This window comes from Grampus griseus (assembly GCF_964374135.1).
Source record: "Grampus griseus genome assembly, chromosome: 2".
NCBI lineage: Eukaryota > Metazoa > Chordata > Mammalia > Artiodactyla > Delphinidae > Grampus > Grampus griseus.
Window position 1 is genome coordinate 107,791,755 of NC_139018.1, and position 27,307 is coordinate 107,819,061.

The 27,307-nt window shown below is 54.9% G+C and overlaps 1 protein-coding gene across 1 annotated transcript; it reads right to left on the minus strand.

The window, feature by feature from the left end:
* RBPMS2 (RNA binding protein, mRNA processing factor 2) lies at nt 1–26,943 on the minus strand. The gene is made up of 8 exons (XM_082649274.1): nt 26,573–26,943; nt 10,657–10,734; nt 10,049–10,087; nt 8,450–8,512; nt 7,966–8,116; nt 7,319–7,470; nt 1,383–1,452; nt 1–1,120 (listed from the first exon to the last, which is right to left on the minus strand). Exons 1-7 carry the CDS (start codon nt 26,663–26,665, stop codon nt 1,390–1,392), a joined length of 639 nt encoding a protein of 212 aa, XP_082505400.1. The 5' UTR covers nt 26,666–26,943; the 3' UTR covers nt 1–1,120; nt 1,383–1,389.
* Between the last annotated feature and the right edge of the window lie 364 nt (nt 26,944–27,307).

Consider the following 27,307-nt stretch of genomic DNA (forward strand, 5'->3'; position numbering starts at 1 on the left):
TTATCCAGTTTCACATTCTCACAGGATCAGCAATTACAACAGCCTCCTCGTCTCCCAAGTCTGAAAACGGCAAGACAGCCACAGCTGCGGCCAAAGGCAATGCACTGATGTGCACACAAAACAAAAAATTGCACAATTTTTCCTTCATTTTTCTTAAACTAACGGCTGACGCTAAGGCTCACTGCTGGAGAACGGAAACCCTTTTCTTCTTCATGCCTCAAACTAAAATGCTAAACTTATCTGACAGGGCGGACAAGGTCTCTTCAATAATTAATTGCACACACACACGAAAAATCTTTCATGTTGCATAAATATTTTGTTACACAGGGTACAAAAATACTTTCACTTTTTGGTTGGTTTTGAAGTTTGGAAAGCATGAGGAACCATGGCAGGGGTGGGGTGCGCCGCGGAGAGGTAAGCGAAAAACTGGGCAGAGAAAGGGTTTTCTTAATGGCTGTTGGCTCATCTGAGGGGGAGGAAGCAGAGGACCCCAATTTGAAATGACCAAGAAAACGCTCTACCTTGGCTGGGTGGTCCTTCCTGTTCAGCCTGGAAGTGTGTGGGGTGGTGGAGGCTGCCAGCCGCAGGGCGGAACTGGCTGCAGGGCTTGGTCCTCACTGAAGCAGGGTGGGTGCAGGGGAGGGGGGTGTGGGGAGAGGGACCGGGAATGATGAACCATTAGTGGTCAGGACTTGTTGCTATGGTGACACAATGTGAGAACAAACTGTACACTCACATATATACAAGTTTAAGTGTCTTAATTCATGCCAGGAAAACATGCAAAATTAAACGCCTCATTTCTTTGAGGTGGGGCTACGGAAGCAAATTTGGACTGGAGGTCAGGCCTTGCTCAGTCCCAGTGAGACCTCCGAGCTGGGTCTGGGTGTCCCAGTGAGAAGGCCCCTGAATCCTGCCGTGAGGCCTTGGAGAGGGGCTTTGGGGCAGGACAGGGCTGAGGAAAAGGAGAGAAAGGAAACAAGAGTCCACTGAGTCAGGCTTAAAATTCACAGTCTTTGGAGGGAAGCAGCAGCTCTGCACGGGCCACCTGGGGGCAGTGGAAGCTCAGGGTGGCTCCCTCCCCAGTGAGGCGGGCGGGGGCTTCGAGCTGTGGTGACCAGACCTGGAGGGAGGGGAAAGAGGTGGCCATGAGCAGATGCATGGGACTGGAGCTGAACCCAGGCCCTCCCCTTGCGAGGAGGCTGCAAGATGTGGGGTGGGGGGCAGGGTGGGAGGAGAGGGGAAAACCAGCCAGAGTGCCCCAGGCGCAAGCTCAGGTTGGGGTAGCACCAGCGAGCTCCTGGACTCAGGCAGAGGAACCAAGGCCCTGCAGGGAGCCAGGCTCTAGGACACTTTCCGTCCCAGGCCTCTGAGCCAGCACTTACTGAAGAACTAACAGAACTGACGATATTTCCATCCTTGCTGGGTGGTATCAGAGGAAGGGTACCAGCGCACCTGCAAGAGAAGCCAACGTCAGGAGCTAGCTGTGCAGTCCCTTCGCTTGACGGGGGAGCCTGGGAAACACGGCCTTCAGTGCCCCTGTCGGAGTCCTGGTTCTGTCACTGACGGCGGAGGTCGGGCCAGTTACTCACCTCTGGGCGTCAGTTTCTTCATCCTGAAAATGGGAGAGCGCCACCTGACCTGCCTCCTCTGCAGGACAGAGGTTCAAATGAGAGAAGGGTTACGAAGGCGGTCACGCTCCACTGAGCCCGACTGTACCGGGTGGAGTGCTGGCAGCCGGGGGCACTGGCCCAACAGTCTGCCCTGCCCCCTTAACCGGGAGAGTGCGGAATTCCTAACATCGGGAGAATGCACCTAACACATTTTTGCTCAACTTCGTTTGAGTCTCAGTGTCCTCAACAGCTACAGGATAGAGATGATTAAAAGTCACAGGGTATCCACGAGGATCAGATAAGACAATGTAAAAACACATTAGAAACCAAAGTCAGTGTGGTCTCCAAGAGGCAGGACTTCCAGAAGTTGGTCCTGTCCTTGCAGGATCCCAGGAAGTCACAGATAAGACCCAGCTGATGCTCCCCGCCTCCGCCGCTGCCCCGTTTCAGCTTCTGCACCACCCCCACCCCCGTTCCCTTCATTACAAAAGCCTCCTAATTTTAGAGATTCGTAACCTACCAGCTGAGCCCTCTAGTGGGAGCCTGGCAGCTACCTCAACCCTGGTACTTGCTAGAAGGCCCCACAGAGCAATGGCCCCAAAGCATGATTCCCAGAAACAGGCCAGGAAATGACATGCACCCCATTCCCCATGGGCCAGTCTGGACGGTGAGCCATGCTGGGTGACAAGCCAAGATTGCAGGGAGGCCGCCTGCCCCAGTTACAGACAGCACGTCCGCCCGGGCCTGACCCGTGGCCACCTGGGAGGGGTGGCGGCAGGGCATCACAGGGCCCCGAGTGAGGGGGTGGGAAAAGAACTCAGAGATGGGAGCCGGGGTTCTCTTAGGAAAGAAAGGGATGGCACAGGAGAGCCGATGAGGAAACCAAGTAGCAGCTGGGCATACAGACAAAACTCTTGAAGCACAAGCAGTCAGACCCAGTTACCCACTTGGCTGCCAGGAATCCCTGCCTCTGTAAGTAGGGAAGATATCGAGCAACGCCAGGCTATCTGGTGGCTGATGAAAGCTTCCTGAGAACTTGCTCCTGTGCCCCCTCCAAATTCTAGGTGCTGTCTTGTACAGCACAGGACTCTGACCACCCCGTGTTCAGCAGGAAGTCGGCAGCTGGTTCCTCTGAGATGCCAGGACACGTGGCACATGGCAGGACTAGGGCCTAGGCCACCTGACCAATGTCGGGATGGCCCCTGGGCTCCAAGGATGTGGCACTGCTGTCATCGGCACACAGTTGACCCCTGGCTGCCAGGACCACCTTGATTAAGCCCCACACCACACAGAAAGGGTCAAGAGCCTCTTTGAGCCATCCAGCCTCAGAGGCCATCTTATTTTCTCTCGTGTCTTCTGAACATCTGGAAACAGTTCCCTCCCTTCCTAGCTGACAGCTGAGTGGGAGGAAGCCTCTCCTCCCCTTCGCCGAGCCGTGGGCTGCCCTCTCAGCTGCAAGCCCGGCTGGACACCAGAGCTCATTCCCTAAGAGAGGGATGATGAGGAAACCAGCACCGCTGCCACCGGACAAGGCTGCGGCCGGTCCAGCTCCGGGAAGCCTTAGTGGACCCTGACCACCGCACTTCACCCAGCCTCCAGCTGGAGCGGCCCCACGGCAAGGAAGCGCCTGACAGGCTGGGTGCCCTGCAGGGCTGGACAAGGGGAGAGCGTCGGACGAGAGTGGGAGGGACCCTGGAGGCCTCCGACCTGCCCTCCTCCACCACCGGCTGCTTAGGGGCCCCCACAACAAGCCTGCTCCATCCAGCCCCACCCTCTCCACTAGGTGCTGCAGCTTGGACTCCAGAGCAGCAGCTTTCCCTCCAGCCTGAGATGAGCCACCACCTTCTTGGGGAGGAAGCAGAGGAAAGCCCTAATTTCTGAGCTCGGGATGGTCGTGCAACCCAACTAGACAGAACGTACTTGGAGGGCTGCATTTCCACTCTCCTCAGATGCCTGGGATAGGCCAGTGGTCCAGGTTCTCTAAAGAAGCACGGTCTCTTCCTGCCCCAGCTCAGAACAAGACCCCAGGCCCAGGGGTCACGGCCAGCACAGCAGGGAGCAAGTGGCCAGTCCCCTGTCAGGGCCTCCACTCGTTCACAGGGCGGGGTTGGAGGTCCTAAGAGGCCACCCCACAGGGACAGCCCATGGGCATCTAGAATGGCTACAGCTCCAAGAGGGGTAGCACCCAAAGGAGTGGGGGGCACACGGTCCTCTCTCAGACCCTCAGACCGACTAACGGAGAAGATACACCAAAAAGTGGGCAAAGGGATGAATCCACACAAGAAGAAATAGAAACAGCCAACAAGTAAGGGAGCCTCACTCATCACAAAGTCAAAACAATACGATTAACTCAGACCGGCAAGTCTACACTCTGACCTTGCAATAGCTCTAGGAATTTATGATAAGGAAAGCAGGCAGGACAGGTGCCCAGAGAGGTGTGAACAAGGGCATCCATGGCAGCACAGCCTAACAGAGCAAAAGAAAAGTGTGTAAACAACCTCACTGCCATCTACAGGGAGGCAGACACACTTATACACTGGTAGGCTAGCCAGGCACCCAGAATGCAGACCTATACTTACTTACATAGAAGCGTGTCCTAATATTTAAGTTTTAAAAAGATTAAATGTGTAATTTTCGTAAAAGGTTCATACCCATGGATTTACTTATACACCTGTGTCCAACTACCTACCAAGTCTAAGGACTAAACGTAGTGATATTTGGGGGAACAGGATGACAAGCAAAGGCAAAAAAGAGAAAAAAACCCCGTCTTTTTCTTCCCATGAACGCAGACCTCTACTAGCTAATGTTCGTGAAGCACCTGGCATGTGCCAGATGCTGGTCTAAGCAGTTTTCATACACGAAGTTCATTTAATCCTCAGAAAAGCCCTATAAAGTTGATGCTATTAGCATTTCCATTAAACAGACAAGAAAACAGAGGCAGGGGAATTCCTGTAACTTTAAGGTCATCGGTAAGTGGCTGAGCCAGTGTAAGGGGGGCAAAGGGCTGCAGTGAAAGACCCCCGTACCCTCAGGTCGAAATGGAAAAAGCAGTCCAAACTGGGAGGACCCTGGGGTGCAAGGGGACATGCAGAATCCCTGCTTTTAGGTCACCATCTTCATGTACCAGACCCCAGTGTGCCCCTGCCACCCATACCCTCTGAAAGGAGAAGATTCTATCAAAAGGATCAGAAGGTCCAGCAACACAGCCTTGTGCCGAGATAGAGCAGGACTGAACCATCTCCAAGCCCCTTTCTTCCTGCAGGTCTCGTCCCTGCAGCCACATGAGGATGCCTCGCTCAGGCCGAGCCACTGGCAGAGGGCGTGAGGTCAGGATGCATACGGTGGGGTTCAGAAAGGAAGGACCGGTTGGCATCCCCTTTTGTCTATCAGCTGCTGCCTTTCTCTCCAAGTCACCTCCTTACCCCCAGGCACAGAAAAACGCGGCTACGGGTCCTCTGGGTTCAGAATAACCTCCTGAGGATCACCAGGGTCCACCTCCCTCATTTAGGCATTTTCAGCCTCCACCTCTGGGGCAGTACTTTCGGGGGCAGGGAGGGGGCTCTTGGAAGGAATAGAGAAAGTGATACTACTTCGAAAACGCTTTCATGCCTATTACTACATTTGGTCCTAACAGTGTGTTTTACTGTCGAGGAAACAACTATCCAGAGAACTCAAGTAGCGGGACAGAACTAGTCACCCCCTGATCCGATCACTTGTCATCAGGCTGCCTCCCGAAAAAAGCCACTATCCTTTGAGGGGGCCCTTATCCCCTTCCCAGGGAGACCAGAAGACAGGAACTCAGGCACAGCGAGGCCTGGAGGGAACTAGACAATAATGACATGAAATAATAAGCATGCAGTGCTCCCTCTATGCTAATAGGCTACCAACCACCCTCTAAAGTAGCTACGACTATCATCATACCACAAAGAAATCGAGACACAGAGAGGCCAAGAAACTTGCCCAAGGTCACACAGGTGTTGAAAGAGAGAGCCAGGACTTGGACCAAGGTAGCTGGACTGGAGTTGGACGGCCACAGGGCGTGGGGAAGGAGGGAGGAAGCTGGAAAGGAAGACAAGAGGAGGGCACACCGTCCTGTGTACGAAGCTTAGGCACCCGCAGCGGCGCACCACTCCCAGCCGGCTAGGGGGCCACCCCAAAAAGGGCAGAGAGATCGCTCCTGAATAATCTGACATCCTGACTGTCCCTGGCTCCCAACCTCTGCCTCACATTGTCACGGCCTAGCATCTCAGAGCAGACGGGGTAGAACCTCTCCATCCGATCTGGTCCTGCCCCCGCGTTTTACAGATGGGGACAAGACGGAGGCCCAGAGGTGAAGTCACTTGCTGAAGATCAGGTAGCTAACTGCTGGCACAGCTGGGATCAGAGGACTCACAGGGTCCCTGCAGTTAAACTCCCCCCCGCACCAGCTGCCTTCCACACTCTGCTGGGTCACAGAGGACTGCCTTCACTCACCACAGAACTGGTCTGCGGTAAGTCCCCCAAACGTCGCCCTAGAGAGGACGAGCCCCGCCACCTCCCTACGCAGATCAATTTTCCAGCCGTCTGTGGTGTGCCGCCGGGGTGAGCGCCAAGCGGAACCACGCGTCTGCCCTCAGTACAACCCAAGTTGCCGTGGCCGGGGGAACGCCTTGCGAGGGTGGCAGTCAGGGAATCTGAACCTTCCACCTTGGAACTGGGCGAACCCAGGTCACTAAGCCCTTCAGAGGGATGGACACGCACTTGACCCTCCCACTGGCAGAGCTGCCCACTCCTCCTGCCTCAGCTTCTAGTTTCTGGGAACTCTCCCTCCTGGCTTCTCACACCCTTTAACTCCTCGTCCCCTTCTACTGCCCCAGCCAGGAGACCCCTGTTCTCTCCCTCTCAGCAGCCAGGTCACTCTTCATGAGCCTCAGCTCTCAGTCACTTCACTGACGAGAGGCCCAGGTGGGCTCGCCGCTCACCACAGCCCTCCCACGCTGCCTGGCGGTGCCCTGTCACTGCCGCGCAGAGGCCTGGCTGTAACCTGCGAGGTGCTCGTGCCCCTCTCGGGCACCTGGCGCGGCATTCGGCAAGCACAGAGCCCTCCCAGCCCAGCCGTGCCCTCTCCACCTCTCGCCTAGAGGCGTGGGCTGCATCTACCCCGCCCCAGCCCAGGTCACAATGCAGGGTGCCCACGTTCCTTGAACAAAAGAGCAAACACTCACTGGGCACCCCGGATGTTCCAGGTACAATTCTAGCCCCTCACATGGCTTAACATTTAATTCTCACAACAACCTGAGGCAGATACTACTATTCTTATCTTTCCAGATGAGTGAAAAAGAACAACCCAGACACAGAAATCTTTCAGAGCTTTCTGAAGTTCACAAAGACAGGAGGAAGCAGAGGCAGGCGGGCTGCCTCCGGCGACCACACTCAGGTCTGTCATCACAGGCAGAATCGGCACAGCCTGCCCGCGCGTGTCCAGGGGCAGTGGACCCACGGTGGGTCTCTCACACTTCGCCTTTGCAGTGTATCCTCGAGGCGGCCTCACAGCGTTTCCTCTCCTTCCCCTCTGTGGGACCCCAAACCCCAAAGGTACTGTTGTTACAAGACAGCAGTTCTGCAGCAGCTCTGGGGACCTGGGTGGCCCGTGGCCGGGTAGGAATGAAGCCCGGCCAACTCAGAGCCTTTGTTCTCCCCTTTCCTACTTCTCCCCCCGACAGGCTTACCTGAGCATGTAGGGCGGCAGCGGCAGCAGCAGTGGCGGCTGGGTAGGTAAACGCAGCATGTGAGATGGCTGGGGTCAGCTCTGTGGTGTACAGAGGGTAGGGGGCCCAGGCCTCTGGGGATGCGGGGATCAGAGCGGCCCCCATCAGGTCATCTGCGACGGGAGACAACAGCCCCCCCTTGTCAGAACGCGGGTCCCCCTTTGCGCCACCCCATTCCAAACACAGAAGGGGACCCAGCACTATCACTGAGCATAAGCTCCCTTCTCAGGCTCCCCTGAAGGATCCCGAGACTGGGAAAGAAGCCACGGTAACTTGGCCCGGCTTGGTGAGCATCCTGTCTGCTTCCAGAAGCCCTCAGATGGGTCTCTGCTCATCTCAACCAAGAGGGATCAGAGAAGGCTTCAGGGAAGCTGGGCGACACCAACAGCTCAGGAGCTCAGCCTGAGGTCCAGCAAAGGCTGCAGGGGAGGAAGGAAGCATGGGACCCGCAGGGATGGGTAATGGTGGCCGCAAGAAGCTCCTGGAAAAGGGGCGGGCAGGCAGGACTGATGCCCTCAGGGATGCCCTCTGCACGCAACTCCATCCACGAGGGCCCCCCAGCTCTGCCAGGTAAAGGGCAGCAGATGGCCACTCTGAGTGCCACTCACAGGGGTCTCGTGCGATGAAGTGTGCTCCTAGGGCGGGGTGAGCGTTGGTGGGATTTGGTGTAGCCATTAGCTTGTTCTTGGCCATCTTGGTGTTGGCTTTGGCAAACTCTAGCCTCAGGGTCTGAGGGTTCTCAGGATCAAAGCGAATACCCTACGTGAGAAGGAAAGGAAGGGAAAGGCGTTACACTGTAGGACCCAGCCTGTCCACTGCACTGGGGACGGAAGGGCCCCAGAAATGATCCAGCCTGAAAGACTCGCCCACACGGGGGCCAAGACAGCGGACACACTGCTCGGGCCTTGCGAGTAGTGGCGTTTGGCACAGACAGTGCAGCCAAAGACTCTGCCCCAGGATGTTGGGGAAGGTACATCTGTGGGTCCTTTCCTTGGGCGTGGAGTGGGGGAAGGTTTGCAGAAGACGGGAACAGGAATACCCATTGCCTAGAAGTCTGTGGGTCAGAGAAAGGCCTGTTCTCTGTCTACTCACGTTCAATGCATTCTTGGCCGCTTCTGCTCCTGCCCGGCTGTCAAAGATCACAAAACCAACAGGCTAGTAGGAAAAAGAGAGAATACCCTTGCATCTCTCCCAACACTCCATCTCCCCTTCAAGCATACAAAACAAAACAACAAAGAACAAAAATATATATAATTCTTGTCCATATCCCCCCTATGTTCAGCTAGAACACAGGGAGGATACGGCCAAGAATTATATATTTATATAATTATATATGGACAAGAATTATGTATTTTTGGTTTGGGGCACTAAAACTCTCCCATCCAGGTACCACATTCTGGGAAACAATGCCAATACAGCTTTATCCCACTGCATTAAACATCACCCTTTCAGTAAAAGTCTTTTTTTTTTTTAACGTATGCAGGTAATTAAGTGTAAGTTCTAGTGTTTTCCCCAGCACGAAAGGGGACACTAATGTATCAAGGGCACGGAAAGGCTTCAGGTTCAATCAAGGGGCAACAGGTTTTATATATATATAAAAATTTATTTTATTTATTTATTTATTTTTGGCTGCGTTGGTTCTTCGTTGCTGCGCACGGTCTTTCTCTAGTTGCGGCGAGCGGGGGCTACTCTTCATTGCGGTGTGCAGGCTTCTCATTGCGGTGGCTTCTCTTGTTGTGGAGCACGGGTTCTAGGCACATGGGCTTCAGTAGTTGTGTCACACGGGCTCTAGAGCGCAGGTTTAGTAGTTTGGGCCCACAGGCTTAGTTGTTCCGCAGCACGTGGGATCTTCCCAGACCAGGGCTCGAACCCGTGTCCCCTGCATTGGCAAGAGGATTCTTAACTACTGAGCCACCAGGGAAGTCGCATAAACTTGTTGCCCCGGGCTTCCCTGGTGGTGCAGTGGTTAAGAATCCACCTGCCAATGCAGGGGACACGGGTTCGAGCCCTGGTCCAGGAAGATCCCACATGCCACGAAGCAACTAAGCCCATGCACCACAACTACTGAGCCTGTGCTCTAGAGCCCGCAAGCCACAACTACTGAGCTCGTGTGCCACAACTACTGAAGCCCGCGCACCTAGAGCCCGTACTCTGCAACAAGAGAAGCCACCACAATGAGAAGGCTGTGCACCGCAACGAAGAGTAGCCCCTGCTCGCCGCAACTAGAGAAAGCCCGTGCACAGCAACGAAGACCCAACGCAGCCAATAAATAAATAAATTTATTTATTTATTTATTTAAAAGGGGGGGTCGGGGTGGGAGGAACAACAGGTTTAAAACTTCTCCGACTTCATTTTGCCTGGGCTCAGTCCAGCCCCCAAATGGCTCCTGAAGGCTCTGGACCTGGGACCCCTGGCATCAGGAACCAGAGCACAGCCACCACCTCTATGGTCCTCAGCCTCCGGGTCCCACTGTGGCTTCTCAAGGGCCAGAGAGTGAGGACCAGGAGCTGACTGGTAAGAAGAGGGGACCTGTGGAGGCTACTCTTTCGTCAGCCTAGGACAGGATAGGGGTGGCAGGGGGCAGGTCTCAGCTGCCAGATGCCTCAAGACTGAGGAAAAGAGAACAGGCTCAGTTCCAATTTCAGCAGTCGGTCTGGGCTGGGAGGAAGAAAAACCTTGGAGAGAACTTACCTGTCTCGATGTGAGCTTGATCAGGGACCCTTCATACCCCTGCAGAGAGAGGTGGTCATTAACAGGAAGGTCGGAAGCCTCTGTTGTGCTACCCTGGCCACCCCCCAGCCCTGCCTTTCCCCAGCTCACACTCTTCTCCTCCCAAAGGTGACCCACTCTGATCTCCACCACCGCTGAGTGCCCTCAGTCTTTGTGTCCCATATCACACAGCCTAGCACATGGGATGGCCATCATGCGGTAGCATTCATCATTTCATGCGGAAATTCCCCTTTGCTCCCGTAGCCTGTCATCTGGAAGCACAGACCTCACCTTTTTAAGTTTTCTTATCTGCAAATTGAAAACGCTATGCTGAATCTCAAAGATTCCTTATACGGCAAAGTCTACTGAGATTCTACTGTCTCCACTTTACAGATGAGAAATCGGAGGCTCAGAAAGGCTAATAAGCAACTGACAGAAAGCAACATATGAGTTAGCAGAACCGGGACAGAGAATCAGGGCTGCCATCACACTTTCTAGCTTTCCTGCTGCCCAATCCCGGTCTGCGATTCATTCCTCATGCTTCTCCTCCATCCTAGGCTCTGCCCATGGGTGGCTGGGTCCAGACTCACCTTGAACGGCCTGAAGAGCAGGTAGAGTTCTCTGGGTTTAATATCCACAGGGAGCCCACTGACGAACAGTGTCCGGACCTGGGGAAGAGACCACAGTGGTCAGGGCCGGGCTGACAGAAGAACAAGGATGATGGCTCTTCCTTCAGGAAGGAACTGGAATCCTTCCAGGGCTGAAGGAAGAATTCAGGATTTCCTGAGCCTTCTTTGGAGGCTGAGGCAAATGAGCACCCCAAGTTTCACAGCATTTAACTTTTCAAAACCCTTTCTGGGGGCTTCCCTGGTAGCGCAGTGGCTGAGAGTCCGCCTGCCGATGCAGGGGACACGGGTTCATGCCCCGGTCTGGGAAGATCCCACATGCCACAGAGCGGCTGGGCCCGTGAGCCATGGCCGCTGAGCCTGCGCGTCCGGAGCCTGTGCTCAGCAACGGGAGAGGCCACAACAGTGAGAGGCCTGTGTACCGCAAAAAAAAAAAAAAAAAAACCTTTCTGGACCCTTTCCTTTCCCTGGGTTCATCCTGCAGGTGTCACATCAAGCACTAGCTGAGCACTTCTGCACAGACAGCCTCAAGGAGAGAGTCCTGTTTAACAAGATAGATGAAGGAACCCTCTGAGACTTGAAGAAAGCTATGGTGTCTTACCTCCAAAAAATGCACAAGTAGAAACGTATATATATTTCAGAATATTCCCATGGACTCCTGGTAGAAAGGCTCCATCTGGTCTAGCGGGGAGGCAAAGATGTAAACTCTGTGCCTTGGAGCGATTTCATCAGGGGGCCCAGCACTTTCACATCCATCTCCTCCTGCTTCCCATGCTAGATGTAGGCTCCTCAGTGGCCAGCAATGTATTATATTCTTGCTTCTCTGCCCAGCTCTTAGCATGGTGCTGGTACTAAATGTTTACTGAATAAGGGACTTGAGGAAGGAGTCAGAGATGGAACAGTGGTGCTAGGTTTTGAAGAATGTGTAGGATCTTGCCAACTTCAAGTGAGGCCGACGATGGTGTAAGTTATGAGCCTTGCCCTCAACAAAGTTACAAGTTGGCACTGAAGCCAGGTCTAGTAGACACCAGGTGTCCATCCTGTGACTCCTGCCAAACCTGACCTCCCGAACAGTGGGTGAGGTCCAGGATAGGGCTGGCAGGAACACTTCCCTAATTCACCACTGCTGGTTAAATGCTGCTGGCCTCCAATGCTCAACTAGCAAGGCCAGATCAGCCAATAATTATAATGGGAGAAGGAGGGTTTTCCATAGTGTAGATCCATTAAAAATACATCTTGAAACTGTGCTTTCTGAGTAATGAAAAATCCAAAAGAGCAGAGCTTCCCCACACACTTGACTCCTGTTTTGTTTTTTTGTTTTTGTTTTTTTGGCTACATGGCTTTGAGGATCTTAGTTCCCCGACCAGGGATGGAACCCTTGCCCTCAGCAGTGAAAGCGCAGAGTCCTAACCACTGAACTGCCAGGGAATTCCCTTGACTCCTGTTTCAAGGTGCATGTCATACCACTAAGCCAAACGAAAGTCTTCTCAACTTGTCACTGACGACTTAAGAACAAGTTCACGTGCCTCAGCCCACCCAACACGTGGCTATTCTTGAAAACATTTAGTGGGCCACATTCCCCCCCAGAGGCACCAAAGAACTTCTTCCATGCTCTAGTGATGGCCTGCTGAAGGAACTGAGGCAACAGCCTTCTTGGAGACAATGGCTTGAATCAGGAACCCAGGGCAGTCAGGCAAAGTTACACCCAACACACACACACACACACACACACACACACACACACACACACACACACACACACACACACACACACACACACACACACACACACACTCTCCCTCCCCCTCCCCTTCTCCCCTCTCCCCCCTCCAATGAACACACATGTCAACAACAGAGCCAGGAGTGGCAAAGGAAACCAGCCCCCATAGCTGCCCGTAACAAGTGTCGCCACCCCTAGCCACACAGGAATGACTCCAAGCCCATGGCTGATAAAATAGGTAAGGACAGCTTCTTCTCTCACATGAGTTTTCGCTGAGAAGCAAACCCAGGAGAATTCCTTGCCAGTTAGGACACCTCCACCCCTCTGGCGATGCCTTTCCTCGCCACACACACTTCTGCTCCTGGGCCTGGGGTAAAGGTTCTGTACATCTCACAGCCCTTGGCAGCTGTGTCCCTATACACGCAGCTCTCAAGCACTGCCCTGTCCCAGAAGCATCTGGGAGAAACTGGACAGCCCAGGCTCCAGAGTGGGCTGAACTGAGTTCCTGGACTCCAGAGGGCAGCCATCCTCTACACCCCTCTGCCCTTTGACGGAAGGCCTTTCATTTACATGTAAACCCCCAAAGAGAAGTGCCTCGCTCAGGCCATGCAGCTTGTTTTTAAAAGGCAGCAGACCTGGGACTTAAAACCCAGGTCTCCCTCCCAACCACTCACCCAGGCTGGTAGAGATGATGCTTGCTTTTTGGTGCCAGGACTTGGGCGCCCAGCCCACCACAGACGATGGACTGAAAGAGTACAAGCCAGCCACGGTCCTGCTGGATCGGCCTGGACCAGCGCTACTCCCTCCTCCCTGGGATGAGGGGACATGCTTTGGGTCAAAGATGCAAAGCCAGAGCCGCCCACAGAAACCTCTACCTCAGTTCTCCCCAGGGGCCACCCATTTCACCCCGGCTAATTTTAAACCCTTCCTCAAATGGCTCCTTTCTGGCCAGACCTCCCCAGAGGCCCCCTTAAATAGAAAGTTCTCAGCACAAAGTTTCCTGCTTAGCGGAGGGGAGGGGAGTGAGTATAGGGGAACTTTCCTTCATTCCCAGCTCAGATTCTGGTTCCCAGCCTTCTCTGGGCCAGATGACTCTTTTCCCTGGCTTCCCATCTTTTAGATTCTAAAGGCTACAATACAGGTTGCGTCGGGTGCCTGGTCATTCCTTAGGAAACAAGCTGACATCAAGGCAGTTATGGGTTAGGTGGTGGGTCCCCGTCTGCCAGTTCACAGACCCTTTGCTGGGAGGCTAGGTCACAGGAAGCCTGACCTGAGTGCTCTCCTTGGTTCTTACTTGACCCTGGACACCTTGGCAGATGATGTGCCCTCTGCCTATCCCCCCGTGCAGACATGGAAACTGAGGCCCAGAAAGGGCTCAGGCAAGCTTGGCTCAGCAAGGAGCAAAGCTGGGTAAGATCCAGGAACACTGATTCAGCCATCTGTGCCATCCTTCTGGCTGTGGGGACGGAGGCAGCCACACCTGGGCAGCCCTGTTAGCCCCATGGATGGGTAAAGTTCTGCCACACATCCGTTCAGTAGCCAGTCCCTTCTCTGGGTGCCTGTTTAGAATGATGGCAAAGCTGGAGTGACAGGAAGTATGAGCTTAGCAGGCTGGCCGGCCACATGTCGAGAGAACAAGAGTTTCCAGAGCCCACCTACCCACCATGCTACTTCCAACTCCATCAGGTCCTGCCCCGGCCCACAGACTCCGGGTCCCCGACAAGCACCCACATAGGGCATGGCAGCTGCTCACACTGCCCCTCAGACCACCCCTTCCTCATTCCTTAACTGAAGGGCATCCATCCCTCAGGTCCCTCTATTTCCTCACCCCTCTTTCCTTCCTTTGAAGTCTTCTGGGGCCCTTAGGACCCCTTATCTTTTACTGGTCCCACCATCTGAGCTCACCTGGACTCTAAAACCCAGAGATAGGAGGCAAGTCTCAAAACTTTCCTGTCCTCCAAGGTGCCTAGAGCCAGGCTTAACATCTGAGACCTCCCCCGTCTCTACACACCTTGGTCCCTCCAAAGAAGGGACTCACAGCCAGAAACGATGTGGTCCAGGACGGCAGAGTGATGCCATAAATGGGAAAGGCTTTGGTTAGTTAGACCAGAGTTTGCATCCCAGCTTTACGCTTGGCTTGGCGAAGCTGCTTCATCTCTCTGAATGTCAGCTTCTTTATCTGTACAACACAGGCACCCTCTACCTCCAGGATGAAGAGCACACTTTATGCCCAGCACACAGGAGAGGCTCAACCATATGCTTGTTCACTTCAGGGTCCCATAATCTCAACACTGACCTGCACAAAAACCTCACCTATCAGGTACCATGAGCCATTTAGTTATAAGGTTTTCTAGTCAGGCTGGGTCAGGTCCAGATCAGCCTGGAGCTGGGAACACAGGTGAGACAACCTTACACAGTCACTGGATTCTTTAGTGTTCCTCTTCCCCAGGGAGGCCATGTCTGAGGTGGAAGGCACCGTGGAGTTCAGCTAGTTAAACACCCTCATTTTACAGATGACGGGGGCTTCCCTGGTGGTACAGTGGTTAGGGATCCACCTGCCAGTGCAGGGGACACGGGTTCGAGCCCTGGTCCGGGAAGATCCCACATGCCACAGAGCAAGTAAGCCTGTGCGCCACAACTACTGAGCCTGCGCTCTAGAGCCCACGAGCCACAACTACTGAGCCCGTGAGCCACAACTACTGGAGCCTGCAGGCCTAGAACCCGTGCTCCGCAGCAAGATAAGATGAGAAGCCCACACACCACAACAAAGAATAGCCCCTGCTCGCCGCAACTAGAGAAAGCCTGCACGCAGCAACAAAGACCCAACGCAGCCATAAATAAATAAATAGATAGATAGATAGATAAATAAATAGATGAATAAATACTGATGAGGGAACTGAGGCTCAGAATAGGAAGGTGACAAGGCAACCTAATGGCACAGTCGGGATCCTTAGGGATGGCAGGGACAGAGACATGTGGTTACTTCTGCAAGGCCTGGCCAATGAGTCCTGTGTCCCAGGCCAGCACTGGCGACCACTCCTCCCGTGCCACTTGCTGGTGCCAGCCTCACAGCCATAGGGTGCAGCATTCAGCAGAGAGGCTGGGCACAGACAAGGATTCGGGGACCAACCACCACTGATGCCAAGATGGAAAAGACCAGCCAAAGATCCCACCGCCTATTCCACAAGTTTACTACAAGAATTCAACACGAAACTACTTTAAGATACTTGGAGGAAGCAGAAGGGGTGGCTCACACAATCCCAGGCTGCTAGAAGGAACCAAACTTGTTTACCTAGGCCCTTCTTCCATACACTCACTCACTCTTTCTCCAAAAGCATCCACACAGCCCAAGAGAATATCTCCCTCCTGCCCTGAAACATTGAAAGCAACCGCGGTCCTGTTAAAATGGTCATCTTCATGGCAAGTACCAGCAGACTGTGCTGGACCACAGCCATGTCCCTGGCACAGATGGAAGGCAAGTTTGGAACAGGCTGGAGAAGGTACTGGGGAGAGGTGGAAAAAGGATAGGGAATCCTTTGGAATTCCCTGGCAGTCCAGTGGTTAGGACTTGGCGCTTTCACTGCCATAGGCCTGGGGTCAATCCCTGGTCAGGGAACAAAGATCCCACAAGCTGCGCAGCGGAAAAAAAAAAAAAAAATAGGGGGGATGGGGAATCCTTAGAGGCCAGTAAAAGACACATGTTGAGGAACCACTGGAAGCACCGAATTCAACGTGGACAAGGAACTTGGCCAGAGAGGTGTCCCCATACAGGACATCGCAGACATGGTGTGTAGCCTTCATGATGGTCAGGAGCAGACTTGGCCTCGCTGGAGGTCCCAGCCAGTGCCAGGCCTGCCTAGGGCAGCAAACTGGCCTTCAGCACGACGGTGTCCCTGGCCAGCAAAGCCTGGGGACTCCCGAGGCTGCTTGTCCCTCAAGCAAGCCCTGCTGCCTATCCTTCCCCGGGGGTGCTGGGAACAAGAGGGTGGGAGAGTCCAGCCCCTTCTAGGAAGTCCACACCACAGGCTATCACTGGTAGGCAGGCTTCCTGGGGTTGGCTAGGTATTTGCTGTGTGATCGTGGGCCCTTTCCCTCCAGCTACTGCTGGACCTCAAGTGCCTGGGGCTCCCAACGACCTCTTGCCTGCTCCTCCCTCCTCCACGGAAGGCCACCCATCTCATTCCCAGTGCTCCGGGGAGGGGCAGAGAAGGGCACAGGAAGTGGTGGCCCCCATCCTCAGCCTTATTCTTGAGGCCCCTGGGGAAGGAACGCCCCCTTCAAGGAGCCTCTCCAGCACCTTCTGTAATCCCAGCAGGACAGAGGACCCGAGCCCCCGGGTGGTGCAACCCTTTCCCTCAGTAAAGGTGAAAACTGCAGCCCTCCCCAGCCCAGAGGGAAGACAACTTTTTAGAGAGAAGTAGGAAGAAGGGGCTCTGACAAACTCATTCCTGTTTGTGTGTCAGTAATGATCTTCCTTCAGACAAACAAACCAACAGTTGTTTACAGATCTTCAGAAAAAATGAAAGTAAACAGAAGCCTCCAGGAGCAAGGTGACAGTGATACCCAAGGCATCAGCCTAATAGCAGAAATTCAGGCTTCTGCCTAAAAGGCTTCGAGGCAGGACTCGACCTCTTTCCATCAGCCCAGGTGGACATCTCTGTCAGCCTGGACTCCTGCACAGGCACACCTGTCATTCCAGTGCCCCCAGGTCAAGGCCAGCTCCCCCAACAGTGGCTGCTTAGAGGTCTCTGTCCTCCCCTGGGCACACACAGGGCCCAGCACATGGGGGCCCTGCAGAAGTCAAGGGAAGGGAGCTGTGGGGGGAGGCGGGGCAGGGGGCGTTCCCCCCAGAGGAAAGCCTCCATGTGGGACAGGACTGGGGTGTGGGGTCCGAGGGGCCACACCATGAGGCCCTCCCTCCCTAGTGGGGGGACGCCACATTCAATCAGCCCAGGCTGGGGCCTGGCCACACTCCACCTTCATACCAAGAATTGAACACTCAACTTCTCAGTTTAAGGGTGGCAGCAGGATACTGTGGCTGAGAGGATGAGTGCCGTAAATACCAGTTTTTATTAGAGACGGAAGGGGTAAACACTGCTGTCAAAAACAGTCGTATGTCCATGGATATTAAACCCCCTACCCTTTAACTGCAAAGGACAACCACGGCCTCCTTCCAAACCCCAGCCCTGTACTCTCCAAGACAGCACCCTGGACTTGGACTCCAGGGACCTCCCGTCCAGGGCACAAAGGATGCTGAGGGAGGAGAACATCAGGGTCATCCCCACCCTTCCCCCAACCCCAAATAAATCCCAGCAGTCCACCAGAAACACTCCCCACTAGAAGACAACTCCTGCCTTCTAGGTGAATCTCTGCCTCACGAGGCTAAGGAACTTGACTCTGGGCAATAGAAACATCATACCAAAGAGATAAAAATGATACTTGAAAATTGATTCTTTGTGGCAATCCAACATCTCTGAAGTTAGAATTCAATCCGGAAAGGGAACTGTTTCAACCAACCACTTCATCAAAATGTTCAAGTAACTCGCTTACTTTGAACCCTGCCTCTTAGCATGGGGAGCCCTGCTGGTGTCATCTGGATGGAAAACACCCCTTACAAAAGTGGGTGGGGGAGGAGGGAAATCCAAACAGGGAAAAACAAGCCTCTCATAAGCCCCTCCCACATCCTTCCCCAATTCCCAGCCCTCTCCAGGAACCGAAATGCAGAACATCTGAGCTGGAAGAAACCTTATTTTTAGCTGAGGTCCAGTGAGTTGCTCCAAGTCACCGAGCGTATCAGAAGCAGCCCCAGTGTCCCCAGGTGCCCGGCTCACAAGTCAATGCTCTTTTGCAAACCTTGATCTCACACCACCAACCCACTCAGAGCCCAGTGGGGGTCAGCCTTAGATGCCCAGAAAAAATGACCTTCAGCTTCTGAGCTAAGAGGGCAGCAACGGTCCTTAGCAGAAGGTTGACCGGGGGTGCACGGGGTCCCACTGGATGATCCCATGGCTAGTCCTAAACAGTTAGGTATAGGGAAGTCAGAGGGAAGACTGACAGACTGCCAACTCCCAGAGCAGCCTTCTGCAGCGGGGAAGGGGTGGGGGTAGAGCAGGGCCCCTCCTCACAGCCCCAGGAAGCCCCGAGTCCAAACAGAAGCCCAAGCCACGCCATCTCGGTGTCCCACTACCGCCCCACCAGCCAGATCATGGGAGTTTATGAGCTGCAGCCTGCGTTATATAAAGCTTGCCGCGTTCCTGCTGTAAAGATACTGAAGGTCCTTTTTAAACTTCATCACGCCCAGTTCGGCCCTGGCTTCTGCAAGGGGAAAAGGGTCATTGAGAACCAAGACACAGGACTCAGGCTCAGCCTCCTGCTCAGACAACAGACCAGACACAGAAACAAAAGAACAAGAGCCTCAAAGCAATTGTCAAGGAGCCCGATTGAAGTCCCAGCCCTGCCACCGGCCAGGCAAGTGGCTTCGTGGCCTTCACCACTGCCTCAGCAATAAAGAGGAGGGGTGGACTCGCCTCAGGGCCCTTCACACCCTGACCTTCCAAGAAACCAGGGAAGTGGGAGACCGTGATGGAGTCTGGGAGTAATGCTCGGGCACTGTCCTCCATGGGCTCAGAGCTCCAGTGCTTTCGTTTTGCCCACAAGACGGCAAAGAAAGCAGTAAAGAAGGGGTAGAGGTTGAGAGGGTGAGAAAGCAGGATGTCAGAAGCCAGGCCCTTGGGGTTTGAGAGGGGTCTCTCTGCTGGGGCAATACCGGAGCTGCCAAACAGAAACCACCGAGCAAGTCACTGTACCTCTGCAGAGATCTCAGCGGCCTGGCCTTTTTCTTCTGGATACATATGTAGGGGGCGGGGTGAGAGTTGGGTTCTGCCTGGGTCCTGTGCTTAGGCTTGGCACTGGCAGGTCGCTCTTACGCCTCCCCGGGGGAAAGAAGTCCCTCTCAGTGGGGCCACTTGACGAGAGGTGGATGGAATGTGGTGACATGGCCCGCAGACCCAGGACTTATAAGGGCTGAACAAGGACACAGGGAAAAAGAGCAAGCAGATACAGCCAGACAGTACAGCGAGCAGATACAAACACACATGCTCCCAGAACGCCAGCGCCTCCTGTTTCCTCCAAGGAGCTCTGGGCTGCTCAGCTCCCAGGCTAGGACAGCGCCCAGCCTCCCTCCAAGCAGTGCCCACCTAGGACACCGCCAACGTCATCACGATCTGACCTGGCGGGGAGAAGTCCAGGTTTAGGGGCTGTTCCACAGTGTTTTGCCTGCCCCTGCTACTTCCAGCCCCAAATCACATGTATCAGGGCTTGGCTCTAAGGCCCCACGCTGGGCAGCACTTTGTAGTTTCCACTTCTTTCACACCTACCATCGGAGTGTGAGCCTGACAGGCCTCTGAGGTAACGGGCAGAGTGGTACAGGCCCATTTTACAGTTGAGGAAACCAGCTCAGGAGTTAGGTGCCTGGCCAGCCACTGGCAGAGCTGGGGGTCAAGTCCAAGTTGCCTGGGAAGTTGGGGCTCTTCCTTCAGGGCCTGCGATGTGCCCTAGAGCTCCACCTGTGTGTGTGTGTAGGGGTGGGAGGAACTAAGCTGGATTAAATAAGGCTTCGGACCTTATACTCCAAGCTACTTCTACCCCCAGGAAGGGAAGGCTTCACATCTTGGGAACACACCTGGTCAAAGTCTGCTGCGAGCCCTGCGCTACACCTCATTAGGGAACCCAACCAAATAGCATGAACTGTGCTATGCAGACTCCTTGACTAGGCTGCCTGGAGGCAGGGTGGGGGTGGGGTGGGTGGCCTGCTTTCCACTTGGTTCCAGACAGAACCAGGGACAAGGCTTTCAGAGGCAACTCAGAAAGACAGGCTCAACCTGGGACAAAGTGAGAGAGTGGCATGGACATATATACATTACCAAATGTAAAACAGATAGCTAGTGGGAAGCAGCCGCATAGCACAGGGAGATTAGCACGGGGAGATCAGCACAGTGCTTTGTGACCACCCAGAGGGGTGGGATAGGGAGGGTGGGAGGGAGATGCAAGAGGGAGGGGATATGGGGATATATGTAAATGTATAGCTGATCCACTTTGTTACACAGCAGAAACTAACACACCATTGCGAAGCAATTATACTCCAATAAAGATGTTAAATAAAAAAAAAAGAAAGACAGGCTCACAGGGTCTCTAGCATGAAGCTTCTGGGCAAGGCTCCCTTCCCTCCTGTACCATCAGCCTCCCCTGTCCCTCCTACTGCTGTGTGGTCAGCCAATGCCAATCTATTGCCTGACCCTTGTGGCTGGCAAAGGTTGCAGCTGTCATCACTGCTATATGCTACCCCACAGATTCAAGGCGTTGTCCTAGGGGAATCCCACGCACTTCCCCTAGCTCCAAAATCAATACCTCCAACCCTTAAACCATGTGATGTTAATCCAGTGTGAACACACGGCACCGTGCACAGGAACACAAAGCACCGAGCACGCCACACCTGTGCACCACCTGACTGAGGCAGATGAAGTCTGACGAGAGATGTTTCCCAAAGGGACACTCCTGTTGGGAGAGGGTCTCTGTTCAGAGATAGAAACTACTTCTAGGACCTAGATTCTGGTTTGGAGCTCCCCTGTCACCAACACAGAAGAACCCCTCCATCCCAAGTTGTGCCCGCATATGGCTACAATTACACACAAGAACAGGGACCAGTCTGGGTGGAAGCTCTTCACAGCCTTGATCGCAACAAAGGTTCCCCAAACTGGTCTCAGGTCCTATTCCAGTAATTTCTTCTGACCTCTCCCAGTTAAAGCCCAAAACTCACTTGGGGAAGGGTAGGTTGGCTAACCACAAAAAGGAGGTAGGGGGCTTCCCTGGTGGCGCAGTGGTTGAGAGTCCGCCTGCCGATGCAGGGGACACGGGTTCATGCCCCGGTTCGGGAGGATCCCACATGCTGCGGAGAGGCTGGGCCCGTGAGCCATGGCCACTGAGCCTGCGCGTCCGGAGCCTGTGCTCCGCAACAGGAGAGGCCACAACAGTGAGAGGCCTGCGTACCGCAAAAAAAAAAAAAAAAAAGAAGGTAGGGACTCCAGACACTCATACCATGGGCTCGTCCAGGTCAGACCCTGCCCTTTCTCCCTGAGGGTCCTAGGCCTGTTCAGAACTATACAGGTGGCCTTGATGACTTGCGACAGCCAAGAGCCTTTCCTCAGTCGGCTGTAAATGACTGACGGCCATGACAGATGGGCCAAGGCAGACCCTCCCGCTACACCCAGCTCCTGCTATATTCTGGAGGCGCCTGGCATGGATGGATCCACCAGTGGACTCTTCAGGAATGGAGGACCCAACGATCTTGCCACCTGTCTAGCCTTGGCACACCTCAGGTAATCTTATTCTTTCCATCCAAGGACGGAATAGGGGAAAAAGCAGAAAGCAAGGAGGCCGTGCTGGTCCCTGGGCAGGCAGTAGATGGGGTTCGGCATAGGAAGCTTCGTGGGCTGTCTGCAGTTCCCACCTCACAGCAACATGGTTTCTGAAGTATGGGAGACGGGCTCTGCCCCACTGCCTCACAGCTTTGCCTGGGGTGTGAGGACCCCTCTGAGGCAGCCATGGTCAGGGGACGGCAGAGGAACCGACAAGGCATCAAATGTTGCTGCTACCCAAAATCAATGGCTGAGCAGAGGCTGGAGGCCACCAGGTGCTGCCAGAAGCTAGCACTCTAGCTCGGGTCTGGGTAACCAGAGGTGGGTGGCCTTGGACCAGGAACTCAGCACTCAGGGCAGGTGGGAGGACTCCTCTCCTCTACCTCTCAGGACTGTCTGGAGAACCAGTGGGATAAATGGGTGGAGAGCATGAAAACAGAGCAAAGCATCCCACAGTTCACGTGTTGCCTCTAGTTACAATACTCGCCAGGCTCCTCCCCCAGCCCCACCCCAGAGACTGAGATGAGAAATCAGAATGTCCAAACACTGAATGATACTTAGAAGTTGGTTCTTACTGGGGCGAACTAGCCAGGCTGTCCACTTACAGGGAAGGAGGAGGTAAGGAGACCCAAGAGAATGGACCCCCAAAACGACAGGCAGTCACTTTAGAGTAAGTACAATTTTTTTAGTTAAGATGCCCAACGCAACAGGGAATCAAGGGTGGAGGTGGGGTGTGAAGGCAGTCAGCCCCAGCCCAGGCTACAAGGGGGATGTACTGTCTGTAGAGAATTCACTTGTTCTGGTTTTTATCACCGCAATAACAATTCTAAACATTATCTGTGATAAAATGCTCCTCCTGCAGGGGCTGACAGCTCCCACCACCCAGTCTTGGGATGCCACCAACCCAAAGAGAACTAGCCTGGAGCCAGTCCCTGAGCTTCTGCTTGGGACGCTGTCATCACCTAAAGCTCAGCCCTAAAAAACTTCAGTTGCAGATCCTCTCCCCTCCCCACCCCCAAGTCTCATCCAAACCCCCAATATAAAACAGAACAGTGGGTATAGTATGTTGTTAAGAGCAAACTCTGGGTCCAAACCCCAACCTACCCAATTACTAGCTACATGAAAGCTATTTAACCTCTCTGTGTCTCAGTTTCCTCACTTATAAAATAGTAATAAGTACTTCACAGTGCTGTTGTGGAAGTTAAATGAGTTAAAACGGTAAAGTGCTCAAAACAATGCCTGGTACAAAGACTATGTATGGGTTTACTACGCATAGAACAGCCTTACCATTAGGTTACTCGAGCAGAGAAGACACATTCACAACAACCGCCAGGGAGGAGGGGAGTCTGATCTACCAGATCTGTCTGGATCTACCTACTTGGGTCCTGTTTCCAGGTAAAAGCCCGGAAGCATAGATGCCTCCCTCCCCTTATACCAAAAAAAAGTCTGCAGACAGAGCACCAAGATGTCCCAGATTCTGTCAAATATTTTTGATGGCAGAGAAAAGGGGCAGTGCCCAAGTCACACACTGGACCCTGAAATTCCTTCACTCATGTGAGTGCTAACCTTGGCCATCCTGCCAGGGGCCAGGGACCTAGCTGGATCCTCAGAGACCCCTAGAGGACACATGATGGACCGTGGGGTACCAGACGTGCAAGAAGCGATCTTGGCCCAGCTTTGGTAGATGCCATGGACAGGCAAAGATGGGGATGGAGGGCAGTGAGGGGCCAAGACGCTCAGGTCAAGCTGTAGTTCCCTTAGCTACCGTTAATCTCTGCCTTTCTAGAGCTTACCATTAGGTTGGCATAAAACTTCTTTAACTCTTAGAAACTTGAACCGCACTCCCCACCCCAAGATTCCAAACACCACCCTCCTCTCAGGGGGCCCCCAACGAGTCATTACTGTAACTTAACACTGCCTTGTATTAAAATATGTCTCCATTTTCAAAATAAAATATTCTTTCAAACCACATATACCCTTCCCCAGAAACACTGTAACTCTCCAGCCATCTCTCAAGAATCACTAAGACAGGAGATGCTTGAATCTGGGACTGGGCAACACCAGAGGCAAGCCTGCCCTGAGCAGGGCTCGGGTGCTGTACTGCCTCACTCTGGAGCTCAGGCACCAGCCAAGACGCACCTCGGGGTGGGGGGGTATGGCTTCTAGATTGAAAGGGACACGTAGCTGTTCCCCTTAACTCCTCGTTGCCCTCCTTAGCTTTCAAAGGGTTAAAGGGTTAGAAGTTTTCAAAGCTTCTAACACACCTTCTTCTTAAGTAGCAGAAAAATGCCAATTTCCTCCCAAGCCTGCATGATCTCAGGCTGTTCATAACGCGGCCTCCAATATTACTGCAACATAGCAAATTCCTGGTAGTCACCCCAACAAGCCATGTGGCTCCACAATCCACCCCCCACTTTTATACATGCTATTCCCTCTTCTTGGAATGCCTTTTCCATCCCTACAGGTCTAACCACCTCCTACTCAGCCACATCTCAGGGAGGGCTGACCTCTAACTTCTTCCTTGGCTTCCTAGGTTTGCTTTAGCTAATCTCCAAGAGCCAGCCTGGGTCAACCACGAGAGTAAACCACCACTGCTAATGCGGATTTCCCCAATGGTGGCTCTTGGGGGTTGCAGAACTGCCTACCTAGGGGGCATCTAAGCTAAAGAGAATAAGTCTAGTTCCTGCTCAAACCACCCATCCAAGATGGAACCCTGGCTGAAGAGCTCTTGGCCCACTTTTCAGAAAGCTAATGAGGAGAAGGGGCCGATTCTTGTGCTTACCGGACCAGAGCAGACTCTGGGCTCCAAGAAATCACTGGGGCCCTTAGTTTTAGACCTCTGTTAAACAGGAGCCCATGCTCCCCACCCTCCCCAGCACCAGCTGCACTGAACTCCTTGAAGCACTACAGGGCTGTAGCCCACCTCTGCCCACAAGGAGGGAGAGCAGGGATTCCACTTCTTGATGATTCTGCCCTCTCTCTCAAAAAGCTAGTTAGAAAAAAGTGACCAATACCTCAAACGATTCCTCCAAGACTTTAGACTGGCCACGTGGTTCACCCTTCCCATTTCAAAAGGGTGGGTCTGAGGGTCTCTTCGGCGAGGTAAGTCCCTGCTGAAGTCAACCCTCTAGCAGAAGTGGTTCCGGGTCCTTGCCCAGCTTCACAGGAGATGGCTTCCCTCCCTCAATTTCAGCAGAGACCACACACACACTAGCAACCCTGTCAGCCTCCCCCAACTCTCAGGGGAGATTCTGAACAACCAGGTAGAGTCAGGATGGGGTCCGCAAAGCCAAGGGCCTGTCAGCATCAAGGTCCAAGAAGGACAAGGACTTTAGGAGCCAAATGAACCCCAGCCCACTAGAGCCCACACCACACTCGTGGACATATGTCAGGCCTTCCTTCGTCACTCTTCAGAGTGAAGCGTTGTAGATTCCTCCTTTCCTTCCCCACAGAAAGCGGGATCTAGACCTAGATTCTCAAGCTGTCATGCCATTGGTGGACTGGGGCTGGCAGCAGGCCTCTGAATTGCTAAGAGTGGGAACTGGCAGTGTGACCCTCCCATCATCCCTCCCACAGTGAGGAGCCCAGCCCAGCCGTGGGCCAGTGCCGCCATTCTGCACCAAACCTATAGCACGGCGGGCGGGCACCCGCCACTGGATAGGAGGGAGGCAGCAACGCCAGCCCCCATCAGGGGCTCTGCGGTTTCTACCCCAGACCAAGGGGAAGGGAGCTCAGGGTGGATAACCGGCCCTTGGTTTCCTGGGCAAGAGCATGCCAGGGCGCGGCAGGAAGGGTCTAGGGTCTCTTGGCCCTAGAGTGACACAGCAGAGGCCACTTCAGAGAGAGAGCTGCGAAGGCTGCCCCCTTTCCACACCAGTTTTTGTCTCTGCGGGCCGAGCTTCTGGTCTCCATTCACTGATAGCCTTAAGGCTATATCCACCCCCCCACACATACACCCTCCCGGATTTTGCCACATCCAATTAGCCACTCAGCTGTTGGTGATTGCACGAAGCCGCCCCAGACTCCCTCCTCTTAGCACATGGCCGGTGGACATTCCTAGCAGAATCCCACTAGGGCCAGCTTTGGGGTCCTGGCTTGTCTGCCACGGCAAAACCCGAGAGACGAGAACTGGGAACTGAGTGTCTTTAGGCATCTCCTTCCCAACTCAGTCAGCTGACATCTTTGCCAAAGCCCAAGCTCTGGGGCCGTGAAGAAAGCCGTCTACCCCCATGACTACAACTCTAGCGAACCAAGGTGCCGCGCAGCCGGCCCAGGCCTCCAAGGTCACGGGGAGGGGTCAGGGCGGAAAGTACAAGGGAGTGTGGGTGCCGCCCGCCCGCCGTGCTAATCCCGCTCAGTTCCTCCCAGCCGAGGCGGGAGTCCCGGCCACGCGGGAGGAGCGCCTCGGAAGAGGGCAGCGAGCGGGGCGGAGTGGAGAACGAAGGACGCGCGGGCAGCAGGCGTGGGGCGGACACGGCGCAGCTCGCCCACCGCGGGACGCACTGACGGCCGCCGGCGCACGGTCGGCCCCGAGCCTGGGAGGGCGGGGAGACAATGCCCGCCCGGCGGGGTAGTCCAGGCCGCACGCCCCCGCCCGCCGGACACGGGCTGCTCCTCCCCGGCCGAAGGGCAACGGCGGAAAGGCGCCGGGAGCGACTGCCAGATCGCGCGCGGGGCCCCGCGCGCCCCGTCCCCCGCCCACCTCCGCGTGTACTTCACCCAACAAGTCCCGGGGGCGCAGACCCACCTCCTCCTCCAGGGTGCCGCTGGAGCCCGAGCCCGTGCCGGTGCCGGTGCCCGTGCTGGTGCCGTGCTCGCCGTCCGGCTTCAGGTTGCTCATGGTGCGGGGGGTGGGGTGGGGGTGGCTAGGGGAAGGGAACGCGGAGGGCTAGCGCGGCGCCCGGCCCCGGCAAGGAGGTGGGAAGGGGCGAGGTGAGCGGTGCGCTCCGGGGGTGAGGGGCTGGGTGGCGGTGGGGAGCGCGCGGGGCGGTGAGAGGGGCAGCCGCAGCGTCGGGCTGGGGTCACATCAAGTTTGGCGGGTGCAGGAGGCGGGGAGGGGGTGCGGCGGGGGAGGCACTGGGAACCGGAGCCGAGCCGGAGCGGCCGCCGCCTCCGCCTTTTCACTGCGACCCGCGAGTGCGCCCGCGGCGGCGGCGGCGGCGGCGGCGGCGGCGGCGGGGGGCGGGCGCCGGGGGAGGGGGCGGGCGCCGGGCGGCGGCGGGGGGCGGGGGCCGGAACCGGCCTCAGCTGGGGCCCGGCCAGCCCCCTCCCCCTCCCTCTCCGCGGTCTCCGGGGGAACGCGCAGCCAATCCTCGCCGCCCGCTGCGGGCTCGCCCCGGCCCGGGCCGCTGCGCGCCAGTCTCCGGCGGGGCTTTTCCCTTCTCTCCCTCGTCCTTTCTCTCCCTCTCTCTTTCCCCTTTCCCTTCTCCACTGAGAGTTTTTAAACTTTGATGAACTCACCCAGCGAACTTTCTTAAAGGGG

What these genes read in the sequence shown, in the direction of transcription:
- RBPMS2 (XM_082649274.1), bottom strand. Translation starts at nt 26,665, where the DNA reads ATGAGCAACCTGAAGCCGGACGGCGAGCACGGCACCAGCACGGGCACC. An exon ending in TCAAGCTCACATCGAGACAG is followed by an intron (nt 8,513 to 10,048) that starts GTAAGTTCTCTC and finishes TTTTCCTACTAG; the next exon opens with CCTGTTGGTTTTGTGATCTT. An exon ending in CTTCATCGCACGAGACCCCT is followed by an intron (nt 7,471 to 7,965) that starts GTGAGTGGCACT and finishes CTCCCGTCGCAG; the next exon opens with ATGACCTGATGGGGGCCGCT.